Source organism: Eumetopias jubatus, unplaced genomic scaffold (assembly GCF_037043125.1).
Source record: "Eumetopias jubatus isolate StellerSeaLion01/CBP00866 unplaced genomic scaffold, mEumJub1_p1.0 scaffold_4, whole genome shotgun sequence".
Classification (NCBI taxonomy): domain Eukaryota; kingdom Metazoa; phylum Chordata; class Mammalia; order Carnivora; family Otariidae; genus Eumetopias; species Eumetopias jubatus.
In genome coordinates, this window is record NW_028274810.1 from 69,506,521 (window position 1) to 69,529,135 (window position 22,615).

Below are 22,615 nucleotides of genomic sequence, written 5' to 3' on the forward strand. Positions count from 1 at the left end.
GCCCAGGGAAGGAAAATGACTTGCCTAGGACTTCGTAGTCTAGACTCAGATGGAGACAAGATCTCTGGTGTACCTGCCAGCCCAGAGCCAGTGCCTGGCTCCAGGAAACCTTGTGTTTATTTGGATACCTGCTGCTCAGTAGCCCAGTGTCCGGAGACAGGATTCTGTGCCGGAGGCTCAGGGGACTCAGAATACTAAGCAGGAAGCAGGGAAGTCGTCGGCACTGCTTTGGTACTGTCAATGGGGCAAGGAGAATAAACAAATAAACCTCAGCCAGACCCCAGTGGGCTCTAACCTTTGAGGAAATCTCCCCCAGGCTGGAGAAACCTTCCCATGAGGCGGAGCTACTCTCCACGCCAACCCCGGGCACTGACAGATTGATGCAGCTCAGGGCTCCGGGGGCTCAGCTTTCCCAGCTCTGTGCCATGGGGGGGACTGGGTCCAGGCAGGGAGCTGCTGGGGTTCTGCGACAGCTAACTTGCTCAGCTTTTTATTCATTCATTCTACAAGTATTTCTGAAGCGTTTACTGTGTGTTGGGCACTGTGCTCTCTGCTGGAGAAACAGCTGTGACCAAGTCAGATGATTTGCCTGCCCTTGGCGTGTCACCATAGAGCAGGAAGGATGAGCATGAAACAGTTGTGAAGCTGGGGGAGTGCAAGCATCCAACAGCCCTGGGTGCTCTGGGGGCACTATGCAGGAAACTGCCGGCCCCCAGCCCGGGGAGGCCCTCCTGAGGAAGGAGCCCCTGCAGCCAAGTGAGAGAGGGGCACGGAAAGGTGGTTTCAGGCAGAGCAGGAGCAAGGGGACGGGCCTAAGGCTGGGAAGAACGCGGCACAAATGAGAATCCTTCACGCCGGGGCAGAGAGCGATAACGCAGGAAGGCCCTCTAGCAGGTGGGCTACCTTGGCAAGAGTGACCTTTCTCCTCTCCTCATGTCAGTTCTGACCAGGCCCGTGGCTAAGGTTCTAGCACCCCTCCTTCCTCCCAGCTGACCACTCAGATGCTGGGCTTCCCACACTGGTCCCTATTTGTCTCAATGTCTGTTCTTCCTACCAGTGACTGGGTGGGGGTAGATTGGCAGGTCAGGCCCAGGGATAGCAGAAAGAACCCAGCACCTGTCAGCTGGCCCTGAATTGGAATCGCAGTTCCAGTTTGTCAACTTGAGACCCTATGCAGGTGACTTCACCATCCTCAAGGCCTGTTTCCTCATATGTCATGTGGAAATAACAATCCATTCTCTGAAAGGATTGTGGTAGGGGATGGTTTCTCAGCATCCTTACAATGGCCCATGGAACCTGGCCTACTGACCAATTCTGACCTCATCTCCTATCAGTGTCCTCCTTATTTATTCAGCTCCCGCCACCCTGGCCTCTGCTGTTTCTCACACATGCACAGGGCCTTTGCACCTGCTATTCCCCCTTACCTCATCACTCCCTGCCCCCTTTCCTGCTCTATTTTCTCTCTGTAACACATACTGTATTTGTCAGGATTTTCCAGAGAAACAGTACCAATAGGATGGATGGATGGATGGGTGGATGGATGGATGAATGGATGGATGGATGGATGGATGGATGGTTGGATGGATGGTTGGATGGTTTGCATGGATAGATTTCTTTTAAGGAGTTGGCTTACACATTGCAGAGCCTGGCAAGTCCAAAGTCTACAGGGTAGACTGGCAGGCTGGAGACCCAGGGAAGAACTGATGCTGCAGTTTCAGTCCAAAGACAGTGTGTGGGCAGAATTCTCTTCGACGAAGGAAGTTGGCCTCTTTCTATGAAGGCCTTCAACTTATTGGATGAGGCCCACCCTCATCTAATTATTCTGGAGCATAATCCGCTTTACTCAGTCTACTGATTTAAATGACAATCACCTCTAAAAAGCCTCCCCACAGAAACATCTAGAATAATGTTTGACCAAATATCTGAGTACCATGACCTAGCCAAGTCGACAAATAAAATTAACCATCATAAGTGCCTCCCTTGTTAACTTGGCACCCACAAGCATCTCCTTAAACCATACTTCATCTCCAAATAAAGACAACAGCAAGGTCATAATTCTACCTAACATGATACAGCGTTCCTACGTGCAACCAGAATGCACTTCCCCAGATGAGGAGGCAAAGCCTTTGCGTAATGTTTACTCTTCTTCATATACCATAGCTTAAATACAACAATGTAAAGTTAACAATACTTAAATACTAGGATATAGAGTCAATATGTCTTATGCTACATGCATGGGGGAGAGAAAAAGAAAAAGGAGAGAGAAGAAAGTATTTTATACACATACAAGTATTCTTAAAATAAGGAAGAAATACTCTTGACTTTTTGCTTTTGTTTCTGTCTTTTGCTTCTGTCTCCGATCCTGTGCTCATAGCTGCTATGTGTAACTCCCTTCTACTTCCAGGGATCCCCTTTACCTTTTGAAGACACCTCAGTTGGTTGTGGTTCACAGTGGGTGGGGTGACCCAGACCTTCATTCCCGAAGGATCTGGACCATTAGTAGTCCTGCCTGGATTGGGTTGTTACGGTTTTCCACTGACGTCGGTTAATCACAGGGCGTGGTGATACTAGGAGGCACCCTGAGGGATCTCGCGTTCTCCAGACGTGCTCTTCTCAACCTCCCTGTGGGGCAACGGTCCGTTTTCCCTGCTGGTCAGGATCCGTCACGCCAGCTAGCACAGTGACTCCTTTCTTTACCTGTTGATTAGGAAGCATGACGAGCTCAAAGTGGCTGGAGGCAGTCCTAGTCCCCAGTTCAATGGAATCATTGTTGTGTGCATCTGACAGGCTACATACTAATACTTCGCTAATCATCTTGTTTATTCTCTGTTTGCCCCCAGCAGGTAGGCTCAATGAGAGCAGGATCTGGGTCTGTTCTGTCCCTAACTAAATCCCCAGCATCTAGAACAGTGCCTGGTGTATGGCACATACTCAGTAAACATTGCTGAGGGGGTTGGGTCCTTTGCTGCAATTTCCCTGTGCTTTGGGGTAGGTGAGAGGTGCTCATCATCCACCTCAGAACCCCAGCCTGAAAGTCAGGCCTGTCCCAAGGAGCCCTGGGTTGCATCATGTTCTCTGACAGAGGTGGTCCTGCTGCTTCTCCTCACACTGATGGTGCTGGGCCAGCGAGCAAACCCAAGGCCTCGGTCGGTGTTCACGATCCCAGCCCATTCAGGACTGTTTACTAGACTAATCTGGAACAATAAACCTGTCCCCACCCTCCTGGCGCCTGCCTCACTCCATCCTAGGCCTGTGTTTGAAGATGTGTTTAAATTCTGGGCCTACACTCAGCAGACACCGCGGGCCAGCTCCTGGCAGGCCAGCCCTGGCAAGGGGGGCGGCCGTGGGATGCTCGGGTCCTCCCCGGTGGCTGGGCCTCCACACACGGTCAACCAGGGGGAACAAGGCGGCTCTAGCCTCCACCCAGTGTTTGTTATTCCATGTCAAGGCTTTATCATAAACATTATCCTAGAGTGGGCCATAGCAGCTTTGGCGAGGAGGGTTTGTTATTCTAAAGTGGCTGGGGGCACAAGGCATGGAGGCTCGGGAGGCTGTGAGCAGCGCCAGGCTTGGGAATTCAGGGTGAATGGGAGGGAGGCGGAAATCAGGGCGAGGCTTTTCCATCCCTGTGCACGGGGACTCAGAGGCCCCACTTACCACCCTCTACTGTCATGGTCAGTTGGGATATCTGCCTCTGAAATGAGCTCCGTAGAGGTGGAAACCAAGCCCAATTAATCCACCAACCCCAGATCCCTGCAGAGAATCCACAGAAAGTAAATGTTTGTTGAGTGAATGAATAAGTGGAGCTTCCCTATATCTGTTGGAAGCACCAAGAATGCTCATGAAGAAGCACATATTATTTTGAAGTTCCAGTTATGGGAACCTGGTCTGGAGCCAGACATCATGTCAAAGCCCAGCTCTGCCCTTTACAAGCCATGTGGCCTTGGGCCCCGTCTGCTTCTTTGGTTTCCCGTCTATGAATCAGGACACCCTCTCTGCTGGCTGTCTCCCAGGGAGAGCGGAGGGAGGCCCCACTGGGCAGTGGGCAGTTAGGAGGATGGGTTCCAAGGCTGGCCTGCCCAAGCCAAGTGTGCATCCCATCCCTCTCCAGCTCTGTCACCTTGGGTGAGTTGCTGTGTCTTTACTGTGTCTTTGCTGTCGGGTTGGGGTTCTTTAATCTATTAGTTGGAGCTAATATCAGACTTCCCTCAGAGTTGCTGCAAAATAAATTAATATGACCTTAGAAGATGCCTGACACAGAGTAAGTGCTCAAGAAACATGGCGACCGTAGTGATGAACAGATGAGGACCTCTTTATGAGTTGCAAAGGATGGCTAGGAGGCGGGAGGTGTGGGGAAAGGGCATGTGACTCGGTCACAGACAGTCAGCAGTCCACCTTCCAAAACAGTTCCTAAAAATCTGCTCTCCAGCAGTGACCGGTGAACAGAGGTCAGCTTCCTGCACTTACCAGCTCTCGGTCTACACAGGCAGGGAATGGGGAATCACCAGAATCGGACACTTCATGGGCTAAGTGCCAAGACCGGGACGGGGGGTGGGGGGGTGGGGCAGGTGTCTGTGGGAGGCACCAAACCTGGCCTGAGGGTCATGGGAGTCCAGAATGATAGGCTTGGGTTTCTGGCCAAACCCCACCACACTGCATGTGCCACACTGGGAATGATCTACTCTCAGTTTTCTGTATGCAACATGCTAATAAAAAATACCCTGTGGCTATTTCTGGCTGTTTTGAGAGGCTCCAAAAGGAAGACAGGTATGGTAAAGTGTGTGGGATGAACCTGGGCTGTGCCAGTGAACATCCAGAAATCCAGCCCCAATCTGTGGCACCGCAAAGGGTCCTAGGCTGGGCGTCAGGCTTGGCTTTGAGTCTGCTCTGCCCCCAGCTTTCCTGTGTGGGCTTGGGTGAGCTCTCTCTTGCCTACTTTGGGCCCCTGTCTCCTTTCATCTTCTATATGATGAGGGCACAGGATGAGATCAGTGGTTTTCAAAATGGGCTCCTGGAGACCCATGGGTCTCCACAAAGAAGCCATGAGAACCTCTGCTGCATGAGGGCCTTGAGCCTGTAGGTCTTCAGGCTCTAGCCAGTCTCCTCACATCAACTAGGGAAAGTTCCACTTTTATCTACTCCACATACTGAGTTCCAAGTAAAGTTCCTTTGGAAAACAATAACAATAAAAAAGGATTCTATGGCCAAAAAAGGTTTAAAAAACCCCTGGGCCAGATGACCTACAGGGGCCCTTCCAGCTCCAATCTGGGAAGGTTCAAGTCTAAGTATTTTCTTCCAAGTTTTATTTAGCAAGCATTCCTCCAGCTCTTACTACACGCCAGGACTGGTCTTAGCACCCTGCAGATTGTAATGTGCTTAACTCACCGGAACACCTCCTTGCTCCACGAAAGCCACAGGACTGCGGAAGTGACTCCATGGGTCTAGGGAGGCCCAGGGGAGCAATTTCCCCTCCAGCCAGGTCTTCTGGGCACCTGAACGGATGACCTCAACCCCAGGCCAGGTGGTGCTGCCTCTGAGGAGCAGCAGGTGTATGCCGGGGCGGGCGTGGTCAAGGGAAGCCTGCATACCCCAGCCCCCCAGGGAAGTAGAGCGCTCCAGCCTGACATGGATACTTGCACACGAGGCCTGTTCCGTGTGGAAGGAAGTGCCTGTTGGCTTAGTGACGTGCACAGCAACAGGGCCATGGCCTCCTGTGATTCATCCCAGCCACCAGGCTGCCGTTGACACCCTGCACCAGGTGGCCGCAGATTGAATTTCAGGGTGCTCGCCAGAGCCTGGAGAAGGCCCAGAGGTGGGGTCTGACCTCATCCCCAGCCAGCTCATTAGGGGGAGCGGCCTGGGCCACTGCACCCCAGCGGTATCCAGCTCTCCACCTGCCAGATACAAAAGTGGGAGGGGACGGGCAGAGGTGATCTCAAGCACGCTTGGCCCCATTGCCCACATCAGCACGTTGTGTACCTTATTACGTGAGCTTTTCTGTTCAGATTGTGTGTTCTGGAATGAGGTGGCTGGCGTCACAGGTGGGAGCTTCTGCCACATGATAGCATCATGCCCCAAATGCAGACAGAGTGCCAAAGGCCTAGGGTCTAGTCTGAGGGGCTTACTGAGTAGCTTTGAAATAGGAGGTGACTGACCCCAGCAGGTGGCACTAGGTGGCACTAAGGCGGTAGGCAAAGAGTAGAGCGACATCCTCTCGTTGCCAGCCCCGTGCTGAGAGCTGCAGACACAAAACGAATAAAACGTAAGTCCTATCTTCGAGAAGCTCAGAGCCTAATGGGAGAGCCAGGTAGCTAACAGCAGGCACCATCTCATGTTCGCGCCGGGGTGGGGGACACAGAAGCACGGTGGGTCGCTTGTCCATCACCACGGTGCCGGGCAGCACCAGCACTGAGCGTCTGCTTGGGGGTCTGGACCCAGTGGCAGGTGGGCCCTGCTGGGCTCAGCTGGCCCTTACTCGTATTGTCCGGGAGCTGGCTGTCTGTTGGCTGGGCTGGGATGGCCTCGGTGGGACAGCTGAGGCAGTTCGGCCCTGCCCGTCCTCCAGTGGGCTAGCATGGGCTGCTGTCGGGTCCGTGGAGGTGTAAGAGGCAGTGGCAGCCTGCTTTTCAGGCCTCTGTACGTCCTGGTGACTTATATCCAGAGACACAATATCAGCACGGGAGGGAGCCGAAGAGCTCCATGGCCAAGGGCACGAATACGCGGACAGGTTAAGGTTTGGAGCCACTACTCTGGCAGTCTGCCCCGCAAGGAGGCTGTGGGGGCCTCCGGCAGGGGCCTGACTCAGCCCCCAGGTGGTCAGAGAAGCTTCCTGGGGAAGACATTTGAGCAGAGCCTGGAAGGCCAAGTCTAGATTTGCAAGGGGAGAGCAGAGGCAGGAGGTTGTCATGCGCAGAGAAGAGCATATAAGAAGCGTGGAGACAGAAGAGTGCTGAGTAGTTGGGTGTTTGGAGTCACGAGGACTGAGTAGGAAGCAAGGTCATCGACCACAGCAGGGTCCAGGCCACGGCCTTGCAGGCTCTACTGAACAGCTAGGCCTTTACTCTGAGGGTAGGAGGCACCTGTGAAAGTTTTGAGGAAAAAAAAAAAAGAGAGGGAAGACGATCAGATTTGTGCTTTCAAAAGGTGCCTGTGGCAGACAACTACGGGATGGGGGGAGGAAAGGGGGTCTGCAGGGAGGGGGGCGGGTTGCACTGGGCCCAGTGGGAGATGCTCAGGACTGAGCTGGTGTGAGGTGGGAGGCCGGGGACTGTGGCCGAGGGTGGCAAACAGATGATGGGCAAAGAGCTTGCTCGAGACCTGAAGAGCGGAGGGCCAGCTGGGGCTGGGCAACAGCAAGGACAGAGGACTTGAGACAGCCTCTGGATCTTCTGCCCAGGAACTGCAGCAGCTTTTCCCTGCACCTGTGCTAAAGAACCCAAATCATGGTCAGACTCCCCCATTTTGTTGGCCAGGGGGGGTCTGGGATACACCGTCACATGAAGCTAGCTGTGCAGAATCGAACAAGTCCCTTCCCCTCATGGGCCTCAGGTTCTCCATCTAAAATGGGACATCTGAGATCATCTCTCAGGGCCCCCAAACCTTGGGCAGGCCATGTTCCATCAGAGTGTGGTCCTCATGGCAGAAGCAATCAGACCTCTAATGTCAGTCCCAGGGAGCCTGTTAAAAATACACATCCTGGGCTCCCCCTCGGAGATGCCAATTCTGGGCATGGGGACCAGACAGCTGATATTTTTGTATGATGCTCCACGTGATCCTGATGCCAGGCCGGTCTGGTTAGGGGGCAGCTGTGTTCCCAGGGCCCCGCATAGCGGCCCAGAGTGCAAAGGAGCTTTAGGAAATGTGCTGAGTGCCAGCATGGGTCTGATTCAGAGAGGCCCAGCCCCTTGGGCCTTTGCCTGTAGGTAAGGTGACTTCTGGAGGAAGTGTCCTTTGGGTGGGGCCTTGAAATCTAAGTGGGTTTTCTGTTTGTTTTGCTCGTGTGTTTGTCTTGCTTTGTTTGCCGTGCTCTTGATTACAAAATTAGTCTGTGCTCATTCTAGAACTTTCCTAAGCACAGGAATAAGAAAAATTTAGTCAAAAGACAAACGCACCCATCATTCCAAACCCAGACACAACTAGGTTCTCATTTTGCCCCTTCCTCAGATAAGATGTTGATAGCCAGAGCAGAAGTGGGGACCCATGTGGGCAAAGGGCTGGAGATGAGAACAGGCTGAACGTGTCCGGAGGCCAGTGGAAGAGTTCAGCCTGCGCCAGCCGGTGCCAGGCCCCACACACCTTCTCTGTTTCAGGGCCTGTTGCCCCAAAGTCCAGAGCGAGGAGGGCCGGGCCTGGAGGTGTCAGGGCCCCCAGCCTGATCTAGAATTACAGCCTTTATTCCTCTCTCTTTTCTCTGTGCAGGTGCTGTTTGCCCTGAACCAGACTCTGCTGCAGCATGAGAGCGTGCGGGCAGGGAGCCTGCAGGCGCCCTACACCACGGAGGACCTCATCAAGCACTACAACTGCGGGGATCTCAACGCTGTCATCTTCAACCATGACACATCCCAGGTGAGGCTCCCCTCCTCCCACCCAGTTCTGAACCCACCTAGCATTTGTTAGACACCTACTATGTGTCTGGTGCAGGCAATCATCTCTCTGCCATGGGAAGCAGGACCTATTGGTATTCCATTTTACAGATGGGAAAACTGAGGCCCAAAGAGGCAAAGAGACTTGCCCAAGCCCACAGCGCTTAATTGTCGAGTTCCCAAGTTATCAAAAGCACCACTCAAGTCTGGCGTGTGTGGTAGAAGCTTAGCCTTGTAAGAGCAGGGAGGCCTCTGAGAAGTTCAGTTCAGTATCTGGGGAAATTAGAGGCCAGAGGAAACAAGTTCACAGTTAGACCTCGGGCTTGAGTCCAGCTGGGGGCGTTCTGCCTTGAGTCAAGTCCTAGAGGAAAGACTACCCACAAGTGGGCAGAGAGTGAGGAGCACCCCAAGGAGCTGAGCATGACTCTACCAGGCATCCACATTGCCCTCGGGATAAATTCCAAGTTACTCTGTCTAACACTTGAGGCCTTCTGTGTCCTGCCCTCTGCTGACCTTGTCCCAGCCCAGGTGCCCTACCCCGCAGACCTTGTTCTGCTGACCTATGCCCCACGCCATCCGCCTGCTGATGCCACTATGCCTCCGTTCAGGCTCCTCCTTCCTCCTTTCCTCCTGCTGGGCCATGGTCCATTGTTACTTCCTCTGAAAAGCCCTCCCTGACCCTCTGGATGGTGTTAGATATTCTCCTAGACCCCTCTAGGACCCCTGTGCCTTCTGTCATGGTGCTTGGTTAACCACTCGTTCAAGAGCAGTTCCTTGCTGTGGCTCCCCATTTTTCTCAGTGTAAAAGCCAGAGTCTCTGTAATGACCTGTGTGGGCCCCGAGTCTTCCCCTAACCCCCACCCCATGTCCTCTGCCCTCCCCTCACACTCACCCCTCAAGCTCTGCGGGCCTCCATGCTATTCCAGGGGACCCCTTGGCATGCTTCACCTTTGCCCTTCCCCAAGTATCACCATGACTCACCCCCCATCTCTACTCAGACATCATCGTCTCAGTGAGCTGGGCCCCAACTCCCTGATCTAGAATTGCAGAATGAACCCTGCTTCCACACTCTCAACCTCTTTATTATGCTCCATTTAACCCCCATGGTCTTTATCATCTTCTCACATACTTACATATTTTGATTCATTGATAAGTGAATATTTATTGTTTGTCCTCCCCACTAGAGCATAAGCTCCCTGAGGACAGGGATTTGCATCTGTTTGATCCATCAGTATATTCTCATTGGCTAGGCCAGTGCCTGGCACAGAGCAGGACTCAGCAAATAGCTGCTGAATGAATGAATGAAATTGGTTGTAAATACCGGGCCCAGTGCTATGAAAAGGGATATGGGGTGGTGGGGGGCAGGGCAGCCAGAGAGAGCCACCTCAGTGGGGCGGACGGGAGAGAAGGGGACATTCCGTAAGCAATAGCACCCAAGTGTGATCCTTGCTCCAAGGGAGAGTAGAGGGTACAGCTGAGGCCTGGGGCAGGAGCAAGAGTTTAGGTGGACTCAGGGCAAGAAGGAAGGATGCCTGCAAGGTGAGAGGTCAGGGAAGAACCTAACCTGGCCACGGACAGGAGGAAGCAGAAGGTTCCAGCAGAGGCAAGAGAGAGCAGGAGGAGGGGTGTGAGTTTGGGCTGGAGGTGTAGCCGGGGACCGGGCTGAGAGGTTCTGTGTGCGCGTGCCACCGTCTAGAGCCAGAACTCCCTGAGGCAAGAGTGTGCCATGCCTCCCTCCGTCCCCAGGCCCAGGGCAGGGCCGCAGAGCGTGTGTCGGGGAACAGCTGTCCAGGGAGCGAAGGTGAGGGTGTGTTGTGCTCCGGGCAGTGGAGGCCATGAAAGGAAGGATCCAGAGACCCTGCAGAGGAGGCTCAGGACTCTGAGAGCCCCGATTCCAATCTGTAGGTCTGAGAGCTTCTGTGCCGGAGCCCGCCCTGTGTCATCCACCGGGAGAGAGCCTGGTGAGCTCTGTGGCTGCAGGAACCTGGTCAGCACTCAGGGCAGCCTGGGCGCGCAGTAGCTGGGCTGGGGGCAGGGGTGGACAGGACAGGGCCCTGCTGCGGCCGCGGCTGGCACGCAGCTGTGAGAGGGAGGAGGGGGGTGACCTCAGGCAATAGCAAGCTCAGATTTACTTCGAACCTGTGTCCAGATCCACTGATTTGTCTCTGGCAGGTGAACTGCACTGGGGGGTCCCCTGGCGGTGCCCGTCCTTGAAGCGGGACAGAGGGTGTAGTTGGATCGGTGCACCCAGTTAGGACAGCAAACTGGGCGGCACTCCCCTGGACCCCCTGGGTACACAGGCAGAGTCTAGCCCCCAAGGGAGGAACTAGGCAGCCCTGCCCCCAGACACGGAAAAGCCTAGAGTCGGGGTAGCAAGGCTAAATCCAGGGCCATGCGCTGATGGAGAAAGGGTCCAGGTGACATGGGGCTGCCTCTGTAGCGAGAGGCCTCGAAAGCTGTGGGGAGCTGAGAACACACAGCCTGTAGGGGTACAGTCACCGCCCGTAGGCAGGGAGGAAATGGTGTTGGAACTAGGCCTGAGAAAGGAGTCTACCGGGCAGGGCCGAAGGGAGGGGCTAGCTGCCTGGTTGGGGGGGGGGGGATGTGGATGGTCCTGAGGAATGATCTGCAGAGCAGGGGGCAGATCATAGGGGGTGGGGGTGAAAATGTCTGCTGAGGGGCAGAAGCCCTGGAGTTCAAGCGGGAGAGGGATGTGGTCAGAAAGATGTCTCTGGCCACAGCAGAGGATGATGCAGTGGCCTCTAGAGGCTGGGGTTGACAGGTGCAGGGGCCAGGATGGGGGACAGGGGCTGGCTGCACCTCTGTCTTGATCTCTCTTGCCTCCCTACCCCGCCATTTCACCTTCAGAAATGGCTCATGCCCCAACCTCCCAAAGCTCCCGGGTCACTTGCACCATCAATGCCCCACGATCACAGGGTGACCCAAAGGAAGCGTTGTCTGAGCCCTTCAGCCTGTGTTAGGTGGAGAGCAGCCATATACTTATCATCTGTCCCCAGACACTTTGGAAAGTGAAAGGTCAAATATAATTAAGGGTCAGAAAAATTAACGGGCATGGGGCAGTCTACCTTAGCCATGAAACTGGACCATCCTGGACAAAGCAGAACACACGGTTATCTGTGAGGTACCTCCTCCACACGCCCTTGGTGGGGTCAAAGCATGGACCCCACAGTGACTCCCTCACTGGGCTGTGAGCCTCATCCAGGGCAGCAGACCCAGTGTGAGGGTGCTCTGTGACCCCTCGCCTGACACAGGGCTACACTCATGGAAGTTTGTAGAAGTTGTCTGTTGGATGGATGGGCTGAAGAGAAGGGATGAGGCCACTGAGGTCAGTGACGGCAGTAGACCCGAGCATTTGACCACCAGATCTGACCCTGTCCTGGCTGTGGGCCAGGGGAGCCTACACTGAGGTCGCTCCCCGCGGCCCCACCCTAGCCCCGCCTGGCCCATCTATCTCATCGTCGCACCTCGGACTCATGGCTCTAGGACCCCAGGGACCTGACATGTCCTCTTTCAAATTCTATGGTGCATCCTGCACTTAAACTTGTTGTGGGAGATTTAAGGCTTCTGACAAGTCTAATGACATCATTAATTTGTTTCCATCCCAGCCTGGGCTCAGACCCAAGTCCCATCCTTGGCATGGAGCCAGGGCCCATCAGCACGAAACACGCAGAGAATGTCAGCCAGCTGCCGGGCAGTCCCAGAAACCCCAGTGGCTAGCCAAACTGCTTCGTGGCTTTGACATTGAACTTTCTGGGTTTTGTCCTTGTTAAATTTTTTTAGCTCCCTAAGGAATGAATCGAGATTCATCTTTCCACAAATGCACATTCATGGTGAGGAAGAGCCTCTGCCAGGACCCTTGGCAGAAGGGAAGGAAAACAGGATGCTTCCTTCATGGCTCTCTGGTGATTCTGAGGGCTTCTATTTGTCATCTCTGTCTCTACCCCCTGCTCAAGGTCACCCTTCACTGTAGCCTCTGCCATTGTAGGGGAAAATGATGAAGCCAGCTCCATCCCCCAGGCTAGTTGTACAAAGCTGACATTTAGTCAAGACTTTTCTTTGTGCTCTGCACTGTGCTAATAAGCACTTTCCAAAACTGATCTTATTTAATTCCTACAACAACATATATTACTCCCATGTTACCAATTTGGACACGGAGTCTCAAATAGCACAAATTACTTGCCAGTTAGAGAGAGGCAACCCAACTGGTAAGTGGCAAAAGAAGGATTCCATCCCAAGTTACCCTGGCTGTCTGAAGCCAGGACCTGCCTTCATAACCACCTGTTGCCTCTCAGCTCATTCCTTCATGCATTCATTCACTGATGGAACAAATGTTTATTTCTTGGTACAACATCCTCCCACATTCTCTGCCATACCTGAGGAACAGAGAGGGCCATGCCTCCAGAAATAACCCTTTTGAGCCACAACTCCTCCCCCATTCAGAAGCCCTTCCTGGAGCTGTATCATGTCCAAACGTGTCCTGCTTTGTCAGGTCTGCCAATCATCCCTTCCATCATTGGTGGGAGGGGTAAGAGCTCCATTCCTTTGTTTATCCATTCGCCAAACACCGACTCTGGTTGGGCACCAATCTCTGATTGGGCCTCTGGCAGGGCTGCTGCGTACAGCTACGCAGGTTGTGCACTGAGTAAGTTTAGGTTTTATCAGTCATATCATTGCCTTGTCATCCCAGAACAGTGAATCAGGCCTTTATGGCAGAGAAGCCCCTCCCCTCCCACTCTGGGGAGCACCCTGGTGCTTGGCCAGTAGATATCAGAGACAGATGTCCTGGCCCTGTCCAAATCCTTGAAGGCTCAGCCTCTGCTGACGTCTCCATTTTCCTCAGAAAGAGTGTTGACAACTTGTCAGTGGCTCTAAAAGCCATGTGGCTGGGCCCCATGACCCTTGGGGGCTAAGCCCTGCAGGACTTCAGTCTCCTCATGCCAACTCTCCACCTAGCTAGCCCATCAGTCAGTGAGGCCTCGTGTTCTGTGCATTAGCCTGAGTTGATGAAGAGAGAAGGGGAAGAGGAGACTCCAGATGGAAGACATCCTGTGCACAAGAGCTTGGAAGGTGGAATGACAGTGAGCGGTTATGGGGAAATAGAGAGGATGTTCTGACTCATGCCCCCATCTCCTCCGTGGCTCGTGGCTTCTTCTCAGGCCCCGCCCACCCTTGGAGGCCACGGTGCTGGGACACCTGGACCTGACATCCAGGCCGGAAAGACAAAATGCTGGGTATGGAGGAACCCAGGAAGAGGAAATGCAATGAGGGGGGACAGTGCGATTTTATGTTTAAGATTCCAGAAACCTTTCTGGGCACCTACTGTGTGTCAGGCACTGGGGGCCCAGGAATGACAAGGGCTCTGTCCCTGGACTCAAAGAGCTCTCTGCCTAGTTCAATAACATGTCAGTGACACTTGCCCCCGGCCACAGACCTGGGTGTGGACAGTGGGCCCAGAGCTGAGAAATGTGGAAAGTTCCAAGCCAGGTTGTGGAATGAACCATCATTATGGGAGGCAGCTGTGGTCCTGCAGTTGACGTTTTTAGGAAGGGCTGGAGGGGTTTGGTTCTGCCCTGGGAAGTAGTGGAGCTGGGAATGGGGAGATGGTGGCGGCCAGCCAGGGCTCAGGCCTTGGGGAAACTGGAGGCTGTGACCTCTCCTGTCTTCTCTGTAGGGTGGGCTGGGCTGAACGCAGCCCGTGACAGCACCCACCATCTCACCTAATCCCCATCTTACACATGAGGAAACGAGCTGAGAAAAGTTAAGTAACTTGGGCAAAGTCACACAGCATCAGAAAGAGGCCTGAATCCAGGTCAGCCTGATCCTGTACTCTGTGGCCTCCCTCCTACACCAGGCAGCTCAGCTGACCCTCCACACCCGCCTGCTGAGTGAGTTCCTTGCACACTGGGCTGGGTGCTGAAGGGAGGACAGTAAAGGAGCCGAGAGCCGTCCTGCCTCCCAGGCCCTCTGCGTTCTGGAAGCAGAGGGTCGACAAGCAGAGACACAGGAGCCATACCTCCTTGTGTTGCCACCCCACCAGCTGTGAGACTTTGCACACGTCTCTGGATCTTTCCACTCTTGCTTTCTTCATTTGTAAAACTGGGATAACCACACTCCTCTCAAAGCGTTTTTGGAATTGATGAAAAACCCAGACAAACGGTATAGCCCACTCCACGGGCCATTTAAGAAAGGTAAGTGGCCCACTCCGCTGGGCTTGGTGTCTTTGCCTAAAGCCCCCCGTGCCTGGGAGCACTGAGGGCACCTCTGTCTTGCCTTTGCAGCTGCCCAGCTTCATCAACACCACCCTCCCGCCGCACGAGCAGGTGACAGCACAGGAGATCGATAGCTACTTCCGCCACGAGCTCATCTACAAGAGGAATGAGCGGATGGGGAAGAGGGTCATGGCTCTTCTGCAGGAGAACGAAGACAAGATCTGCTTCTTTGCCTTCGGAGCAGGTTGGGCCGGAGTGGGGAAGGGATTATTTGCAGAATCTTTAAGGGCTGGGAGATTTGTTAGACCCTCTCCTGACCTCTCCTTCCTAAAGGAAAACGTGGAGGTCCAGAATGGAGCAGGAGAAGCCACGCCCCACACTTCTCTTGTTTCTAGCCAGGGGTTCTTCCGTAATAGGCCCCATGGGCAAGAGGGGTGACCCTGCCAGGGCCAGGACAGCTTCTAGGGCCCCTTCATGCCCCAGGAGGCCGTGCTGAGAGCCCAGAACAGTAGCTGGCTCCCACGGCCAGCCCAGCCTCGAGCCCACCCAGAAGAGCCAGGGCCAAGCGTAGGAGCGCCACGGGGCCTGGTGGGGAGAGGCGGGCTCCAGCACCCCACGGCCTGGTCCAGCCCCCTCTGGGCTGTGTGACCTTGGCACGGTACCATCAAGGGCGCAGGCCCCTCTTCTATGAATGCACAGTGACAGCAATGACTAGCTGATGAATTGAAAATCTCTATCGTGTGGAAGAGTTATAAAGATTAGCAGTAACACTTCAATAACCTAATAGCAGGAACTCAGAATGGCAGCTAGCTTCACTGTCATCCCAAGCATCAGGACGGTTAATACACGCTTTGTCATCCCACCGTGGGCCATGAGCTTAATGCTTCTCCTGGGGGGCTCTGGCCTCTCTGTGCAAAGGGAAGTCCGGATGTCCAGGTGCAAGGCTTGCTGCCCCCACCCCACCCCCGTCTCCTCTTCCCTCTTCCCCCTCACTCCTTCCTTTCCCTGTGGCTGTCTCCTGTGATGATGGGACCAGGGGATGGCATTTGCCTCCTTTATCAGCCAGCTTTGGCTCCAGAGCCACAGGATAGAAATGTATGTCTTGCTCATGTGGGCTCAGTCCACCCCCTGATGCATGACAATGAAGGGAAAGGGACCACCCCTGGGGGGGGTGGGAGCACTCACGGCCACTGCCTCTCCGCCCTCCTTCCGTGGCCCCTGGCCTGCGCACCACCTGCCCACTCAGGTCCCTGTAGCCCGGGCCAGTCCTGATTCTGCAGTGGGGTGTGTCTGCTGTGGGAGGTCTGCCTCCCCCGCCCCGCCATTCAACCCCATACACGTCAAGGGGAGGGCCAGGGTCCTCTGACTGTGCCTGTCTTCCCGCCTCTGTGGCCCTCAGCATGGGGGCGGCTGGTGGGACAGCGCCCGTGAGCCACCCCTGCAGCTGGACAGAACGAGTCCTGGCTTGCGTTGGAGCACGACCATGGCCTGTGGTGGCCTGTGGCCGACCCCTTCCCCTCTGACAGCCTGAGTTCACGCATCTGAACAGAAGGATTCAGAAAGCACAGGGGCCGCTGGTGGCTCCAGGAGCTATTTCAACAGTTTTCAGAGAAAAGAGGGATTCCCACTGGCGTATCTGGAGAGGCCAGCAGGAGCAGGACCTTGACCAACCACGTGGAGAGGGCAAGGCTACCCTCCAGGTGCAGGATACCTACTAGGGACCTGGCATGAGTCAGGACAGCTTTGGGGATGGTGAGGGGTAGAAGTGCTCCCCAACACACCCTCTCACCATCCAGCTGCCTCCCTACTCCTTCCTCCGTGGGCATCTAGGCAGTGCTCCTGCTCCGGAATGGTCCCCCACTGACTACAAAAGGGGAGCCATTCTGAGCGGAGCCAGCCTCCCGGTGAGCGTGATCCCTGAGGGAGGCCAGTAAGAGCTCCAGCATTCCACATGGCCCCCCTGAGTGGTAGGGCCGCCTGCCCCAGTGGTCCCAGGGCCCGAGACCAGAGCCACCCAGGGTCTGAGCCTAGCTCTTTCCTGTGGGTGAGGGAATGAGGGAGCCTGGAGATGAACTTCACAGCAGTGCGGGCGGCCCTGGGCACTGGTCTGCTTCTCCTGAAACCCAAGTCCGTGGAGACACAAATGCCCACTCAGGCACTCAACCAGCACGCAAGCACCACGCCCATCTCCAGTTTCCTCCCCATCTCTGCAACCCAGCAGGTCCCTGGTTGGTCCTGTTGACAGACTGCCAGAAAGACTCACATCCGTCTACTCTGTCCATCCCCATCGCCACCGTCCCAGGCCAAGCCTCCATCAGCTCCAGCCTCCAGGCTCCAGCTCAGCCTCCCCGCCTCCAGCCTGCCCTCCCCGCCCCCACCACAGCAGAGCCGCTGGTTGCTACTGGCTCTGGCCTCCACCCCCGCCTTGAGCTCCCGGAGGGCCTGCACCACGTGGCCATCTGTGTTTTTAGTAGCGTGTAACAGGTTTCAAGCTTGATGAGTGTATGAAAGAATGAATGAGTGAAGGCATGCACACATGAACGAATGCATGTTGACGGGCTCCTCCCCTCCTGGTCTCGTTGGGCCTGGTGGACATGACAGTGGTACAGTCAGGGCAACTTGAGCCCCACCTTGGCTCTCAGAGGCCTGCTGTCCAATAATAAGCCCAGAGCCACGTGCAGATCTTGCTGGAAGCTGCCGCTGGAGGCTCAGCCCCTCCTGAAACAATGTTCTGAGAATTTCAAAGCTGGCTGCAGCCTCTAAGCTCAAGCCTGCCCGCCTCATCAGAGCCCCGGACAGACTGAGGGCCCAATAGGCCAAGATCTGGGTGAAGCTCATGGCAAGTCAGGGAGAGAGCCAGGGCTGGAGCCCTGCGCCCAGGAGCTATGATCCAGGGGCTCTGTTCTTCTGTGCCGTCAGGGAGCCCGCTGCACAGACCTGTTTTGGTGTGGAACATGTCCACACACGATCTGTAGCGAGAGAAGTCCACGGCCGCCTCACTGCCTTCTTATGGCTAAGTAACGCCTGAGCCCCACATCCTACGGCAGGCTGAAGATTGATGTGCAAGGCGGACACAAGCACCCTTGGGCAGCGTGCAACCTGCAGACGGCCTGCAGACACACCAGTCCACTCTAGACGCCGCTGTCTGGGTGCCTCTGCAGTCCCGTCTCAGGCCTTCCTCGGCCCACCTCTGCTCCAGCATCCCTTTCTGGGAGGCCCCGGGCACAGACTGGGGTCTCCATTACCAAGGGGCAATCGGCCGCCCCTTCTCCCTTCTGCTCTATGGAGACATTCGGTACAAAGAGTAAGAGGTTTGGTGTCAGGATGCTTGGGTGTAAAGTGGGGTTCTACCACTGTCAGCTTAGAGACACCAGGAAAGCCATGTCACCTCTATGGGCCTCAGTCTCTCATCTGCAAAACAGGGATAATATACCTGCCTTGTCAGATTGTGCTAAATATGGACATTTTATATCACAGGGTTGAAATTCTCTACCGCAGTGGAGGGATCTTTATAATAAAAACTCCTACTGTGTGCCAGCCACCACTCCAGGCTCTGAGATTATATTACCTTTGATCTTCACAGTAACACCATGAGATGGGCTTTATTATACTCATTCTGCAGATGAAAGCTAAGTCCCAGAGAGGAAGAATGGCTTCCTTAAGGCCACGCAGGCAGACCTTCAACTTGAACCCTGGCTTCTGAGTCCCAGTCCCAAGCGTTTCCTCCATACGTGGTGCCCTTGCTCTAGAATTCCAGAACTGTGGATGGCTCTGTGGGAAGGGTATCCTTTTATCTGACACATCCCACAGAAGAGTAGTCTCCTTGGTGTCAGTGATGTTTCTGCGGCGAGACACTATTTGACCTCTTGTGGAGCTTATTCAGTGGCAAGTGGTGTGTGACTGTGTGTGACAATTCTGAGCTGGCCTGGGTGACATCTAGGGGCCCAGACGGAAGCCCTGCCTCTCCAGGAGGTGGCTGTGGCCAGTGTGCAAACCCAGATGTTCTGGAATGACCTAGGCCACTGTCATGGGGAAGAGTGCCAGCCCAAGGGGAGGGAAGACCTGATTCTCGACTATCAGGCTCAAGGACAAGCTGATCCTGCAGGGCCCCCACAGATCTCGTGCAGGTTCTTGGATTTCTTGGGTTTCTTCTGCTCTTATAAATAACTTAGAAAAATAGGTACTAGGTGGTGAGTTTTTATTAACTAAATTTATTCAACTTACAGGCTTATCTAATATTCTGAAATTATCTCCTTTCTACCATGTTCGAAGTTAAACATCTTTTGCTTTAAAACAAATAAACAAAAAAAAAAAAATGGTGATATAAGGCAAAGGGAGCTTTCAGAGCCCTTACTTGGCCAAAGTAAAAGCTGGTAACTATATCGTTCCCCCCTACCCACCCCGCTTTTCTTACGGCAGGACAGAATTGAGCACGCCTGAAACATGATGGAAAGAATGTCATAGGAGGGGTGAGGCTGCTCAGTGGGGAAAATTACTAGCCCAGGCTTCTGAAAAGGAAGGAAGCGGCAGGGGGTGGGGGGGGTAACCAGAGCTCAGGTCAAGGGTCTGGCCGTGGGTAGAGAAGGGCACTTCTTCACCTGTAATTGAAGGAGGGAGAAGGCCAGCAGAGGGGTGATTTGCTAGTGGAAAAGTCACCTGGTGGCTCTCTAATCAGAGCTCCTCTCTAGGGAGGGTAAAGTCATCTGCGGCAAAAGAGGAGGCAAGTGGAGGGTTCTTGGTTTAAAGAGAGACCATTTGGCCTAAATGCAAGCGAGACTGGCTATAAGAACTGGCATGGACAGCAAGTTAGGTCTCATCTCATGGACCAACTGTGATTGGTGGGTAGTGGCTGCCTGGAGCCTGGTGGTGTGAGGGGTGACAAAACCACATCGGGGCTCAGCAGAGAAGAGGTTCCAATTGATTAGGGATGCCTGCCGTGGCTCCAGAGGAGGGCACATGTCTGCCACCTCTCTGCTCTGACCGCTAGCAGCACAGACCCCTGACTGGCAATGAGAGCCCACGAACCTGTGAGGGGCTCCAGTCACAGGCTGCAAAATTTTCTACAGCAACACTGAACAGCTAGGGTATAAATGTAAATGCTGTCCCCTGGGCCTTCTCCTGACTTGATGCTAGCACCCACTGCTCACTGAGCATCCCACTGTGTGGGTGCTACCCCAGGGCAGGGCCCATAGCTTCTCAGAATCGCCAACGCCTAGGAGATGTTCTACAAAGGCATACTAGACCCAATCGCCCAGAATCAAGTTCATTCCATTTAGTCACACAGTATCTCCTAGGCCTCAGGCCCCCGAGGGATAGAGAGGTCTCAGTCCCAGGCACTAAAAGAAAATTACAGTTTTGTCCCTAGCTCCAGGGAACTGGGCCTCCTTGGGATGTGTTGATTTATCAGCTATTCCAGAATCTGGAATGGACTAAGTAATGTAGAAGCTGGAGGAGCTGGGTTGAGATACAAACCAGACTCAAAGGTGGACCAGATAACCACTAGGGCCCACTCTTTTCAAACTCTAGAGCCAGTGGTTACCGTACATTCCAGACCCCTAAAGTGCTATAATCTGAATATGCTTCTACTTTCTGGCCTTCCAAAGCCCTTTGACCCTGTCTATCTCGGGCGGGGTGGCTCTAACCCCCACCACCCTATCCTCCCAGCCTTCTCACCTTCTAGTATAGTTTGCTTCCGTCACCCTGGGATTCATGGGAGGGTTTTGGAGCTAAGAGCTTCCAGCCCCTGGAGACCCCTCTCTGTAGGGCTATGGCCGCCTGCCCCATGAGAAGCAGAAGTCCAGGCAGAAAGCATTCTCAGGCGGGCAGTGTGAGCAGCAGGGACAGCGTGCTGGGACTCTTTCTTGCCCCAGCCCAAGTGCCACAGGCCCCACTCAGCAGCACGCCGGGGCCCGGGACACAGAAGCCGATTGGTGGTGAAGGCCCCGGCTCGAGAGAAGGGATAGAAGCCCAGTGTCCCAAACACCAGTAACATCTTTCTTATTAATAACAGTGGCCACAGCTCCCTGTAAGTGGCACCATCCTGCTTGAAGGACATTCATATGACCTTTATGTCCTCAATTCCTCTTGGAGGGAAACAGGATGGTATTTATTATTCCATTAGGCCGATGGTTAAATCGAGGTGCAGATGGGAATTGAGAGACACAGAACTGGAGTGAAATGATGGTCACGCTGATAGGCTGGTCCTTGGACTGCTCAGTACCACCCCCCCCTCAAAAAAAGATCCAGCTGCTGCTTGGGCCTCTGTTCTGCTGATGGTGCCCTTTTCGTCTTCTGCCTGGGCTTTCCACGACCTCCTCTCTAGGCTCCCACAGCCATGCAGGATTTCCTTATCACAGCCCTGCTTGTGCCGAGCCCCTTTGTCATCTCCCAGTCTATGAGGGAAGGTAAATCAGAGAAGGCTTCCTGGAGGAGGTAAGAACCAGTTAAAATTTTCCCGGTGCTGGTCCAACTGCCTTTGGTTCCTCATCATCCCACAGTCCTCGGGACAATACCACACCCGCCTCCCTCCCGCCGGAGTTCTCCACTCGGCAGCCTCAGGAACAGAGCTCATGGCTGAACATAGAAGAACAGCCATGTCCCGTGTAGGGCCTCTTTCACCTTAGAAATAAGGAGTGCAGCTAACAGGGAGCACACGCCCAGCCGCTTTCTCCTCTCCCAGGGGAACGCCCATGGCCTGCCATACTCCCCATGCTGGAACATGAGGCCACAGCATCCGGAAGTGTTTCAGAATTTCCAACGGAGCTTCAAAGGAGCCTACTCCCCACCATGCTCACATCTGGCTGCTGGCACGCCTGCTCCAGGCTGTGATCCTTGGCCAGAGTCGCCCTTCCTGTTTCAGCCCAGAGGAACATCCCATCTGCTAGCTTGTCCCTCCCTGGAGCCAACCCTGCCCTCTGGGATGGGGGAGAGGAAAGAACGGAGGACCCATATCCCAGGCTGGATCTGTCAGTGAGCCGGGACTTATGGAACATCGGCCATGGGCTCGGCACTCTTGCTGGGCCGTGTAGGGAAGGCAGGAGAAGAAAATGGCCTCGATTAAGAGCATGGGCTTTGGAGCTAGACTGCCTGAGTTAGAAACCTAGCGCTTCTCCTTAGAGGAAGTAGCCTGAGCAGACCAGGTGCTTCACTTCTCTGACGTCAAATTTCCCCCCAGTTAGGGGGCTGGTCCTTGGACTGCTCAGTGCCTGGGGCAGCACCGTCACTGGATAAATGTGAGCTCTTGATGTTATTAATACTTCTGAGTCCTCACCTGTCAGAGCCCACAGTTCCCCGAGGACAGTACTCCCCCAACCCAGGAGAGAGCAGGGCCACCCGGGGCAGAGGGGGTGGGGGGAGGCAGAGGTGCTCTGTGGCCTCTGAGGACCCAGATAGGTCATGGCACGGAGACCCCAGAGTCTGCTCAACTCCAAGTGACAGTGAGGCTCAGGAGCAGATTGGCCAACAGGAAGCTTTCCCAGTCCCAGGTGCTATAATTCCAGGAGAGGAGCCTCTGGATGTCGTGGAGCAATTACCTTGGCCACAGTGAGCCCCTGGCTGGGTGCCACGCCCTGCAGCCACAGAACCCACCACAGGCTCTGTCTCTGGGGCTCTCCCCCAGAGCCTCACTGTGACCTCGAACCCCTCTGCACAGTGATCACCTGGGTCTAGAGTGGTGTCGGGCCTCAGGAGGAAAGGCTGCCATGTCTGACCCATCTCAGGGTCCCCAGGGCCTGGCACATGCCTGACATGTAGGAGGTCCCAGGAGAGGCTTGTGGAGGAGACACTGCTGAAACCCCCAGGGCT

The 22,615-nt window shown here is 54.6% G+C and overlaps 1 protein-coding gene across 1 annotated transcript in view; it reads left to right on the forward strand.

Moving 5' to 3' along the window:
* TRABD2B (TraB domain containing 2B) overlaps positions 1-22,615 on the forward strand; it is a 202,463-nt gene that overhangs the window by 160,877 nt on the left and 18,971 nt on the right. The window contains exons 3-4 of the mRNA XM_028106891.2: positions 8,419-8,565; positions 14,882-15,056. Of these exons, the coding sequence (XP_027962692.1) occupies positions 8,419-8,565; positions 14,882-15,056 (322 nt within the window). The remainder of the gene's footprint in view (positions 1-8,418; positions 8,566-14,881; positions 15,057-22,615) is intronic.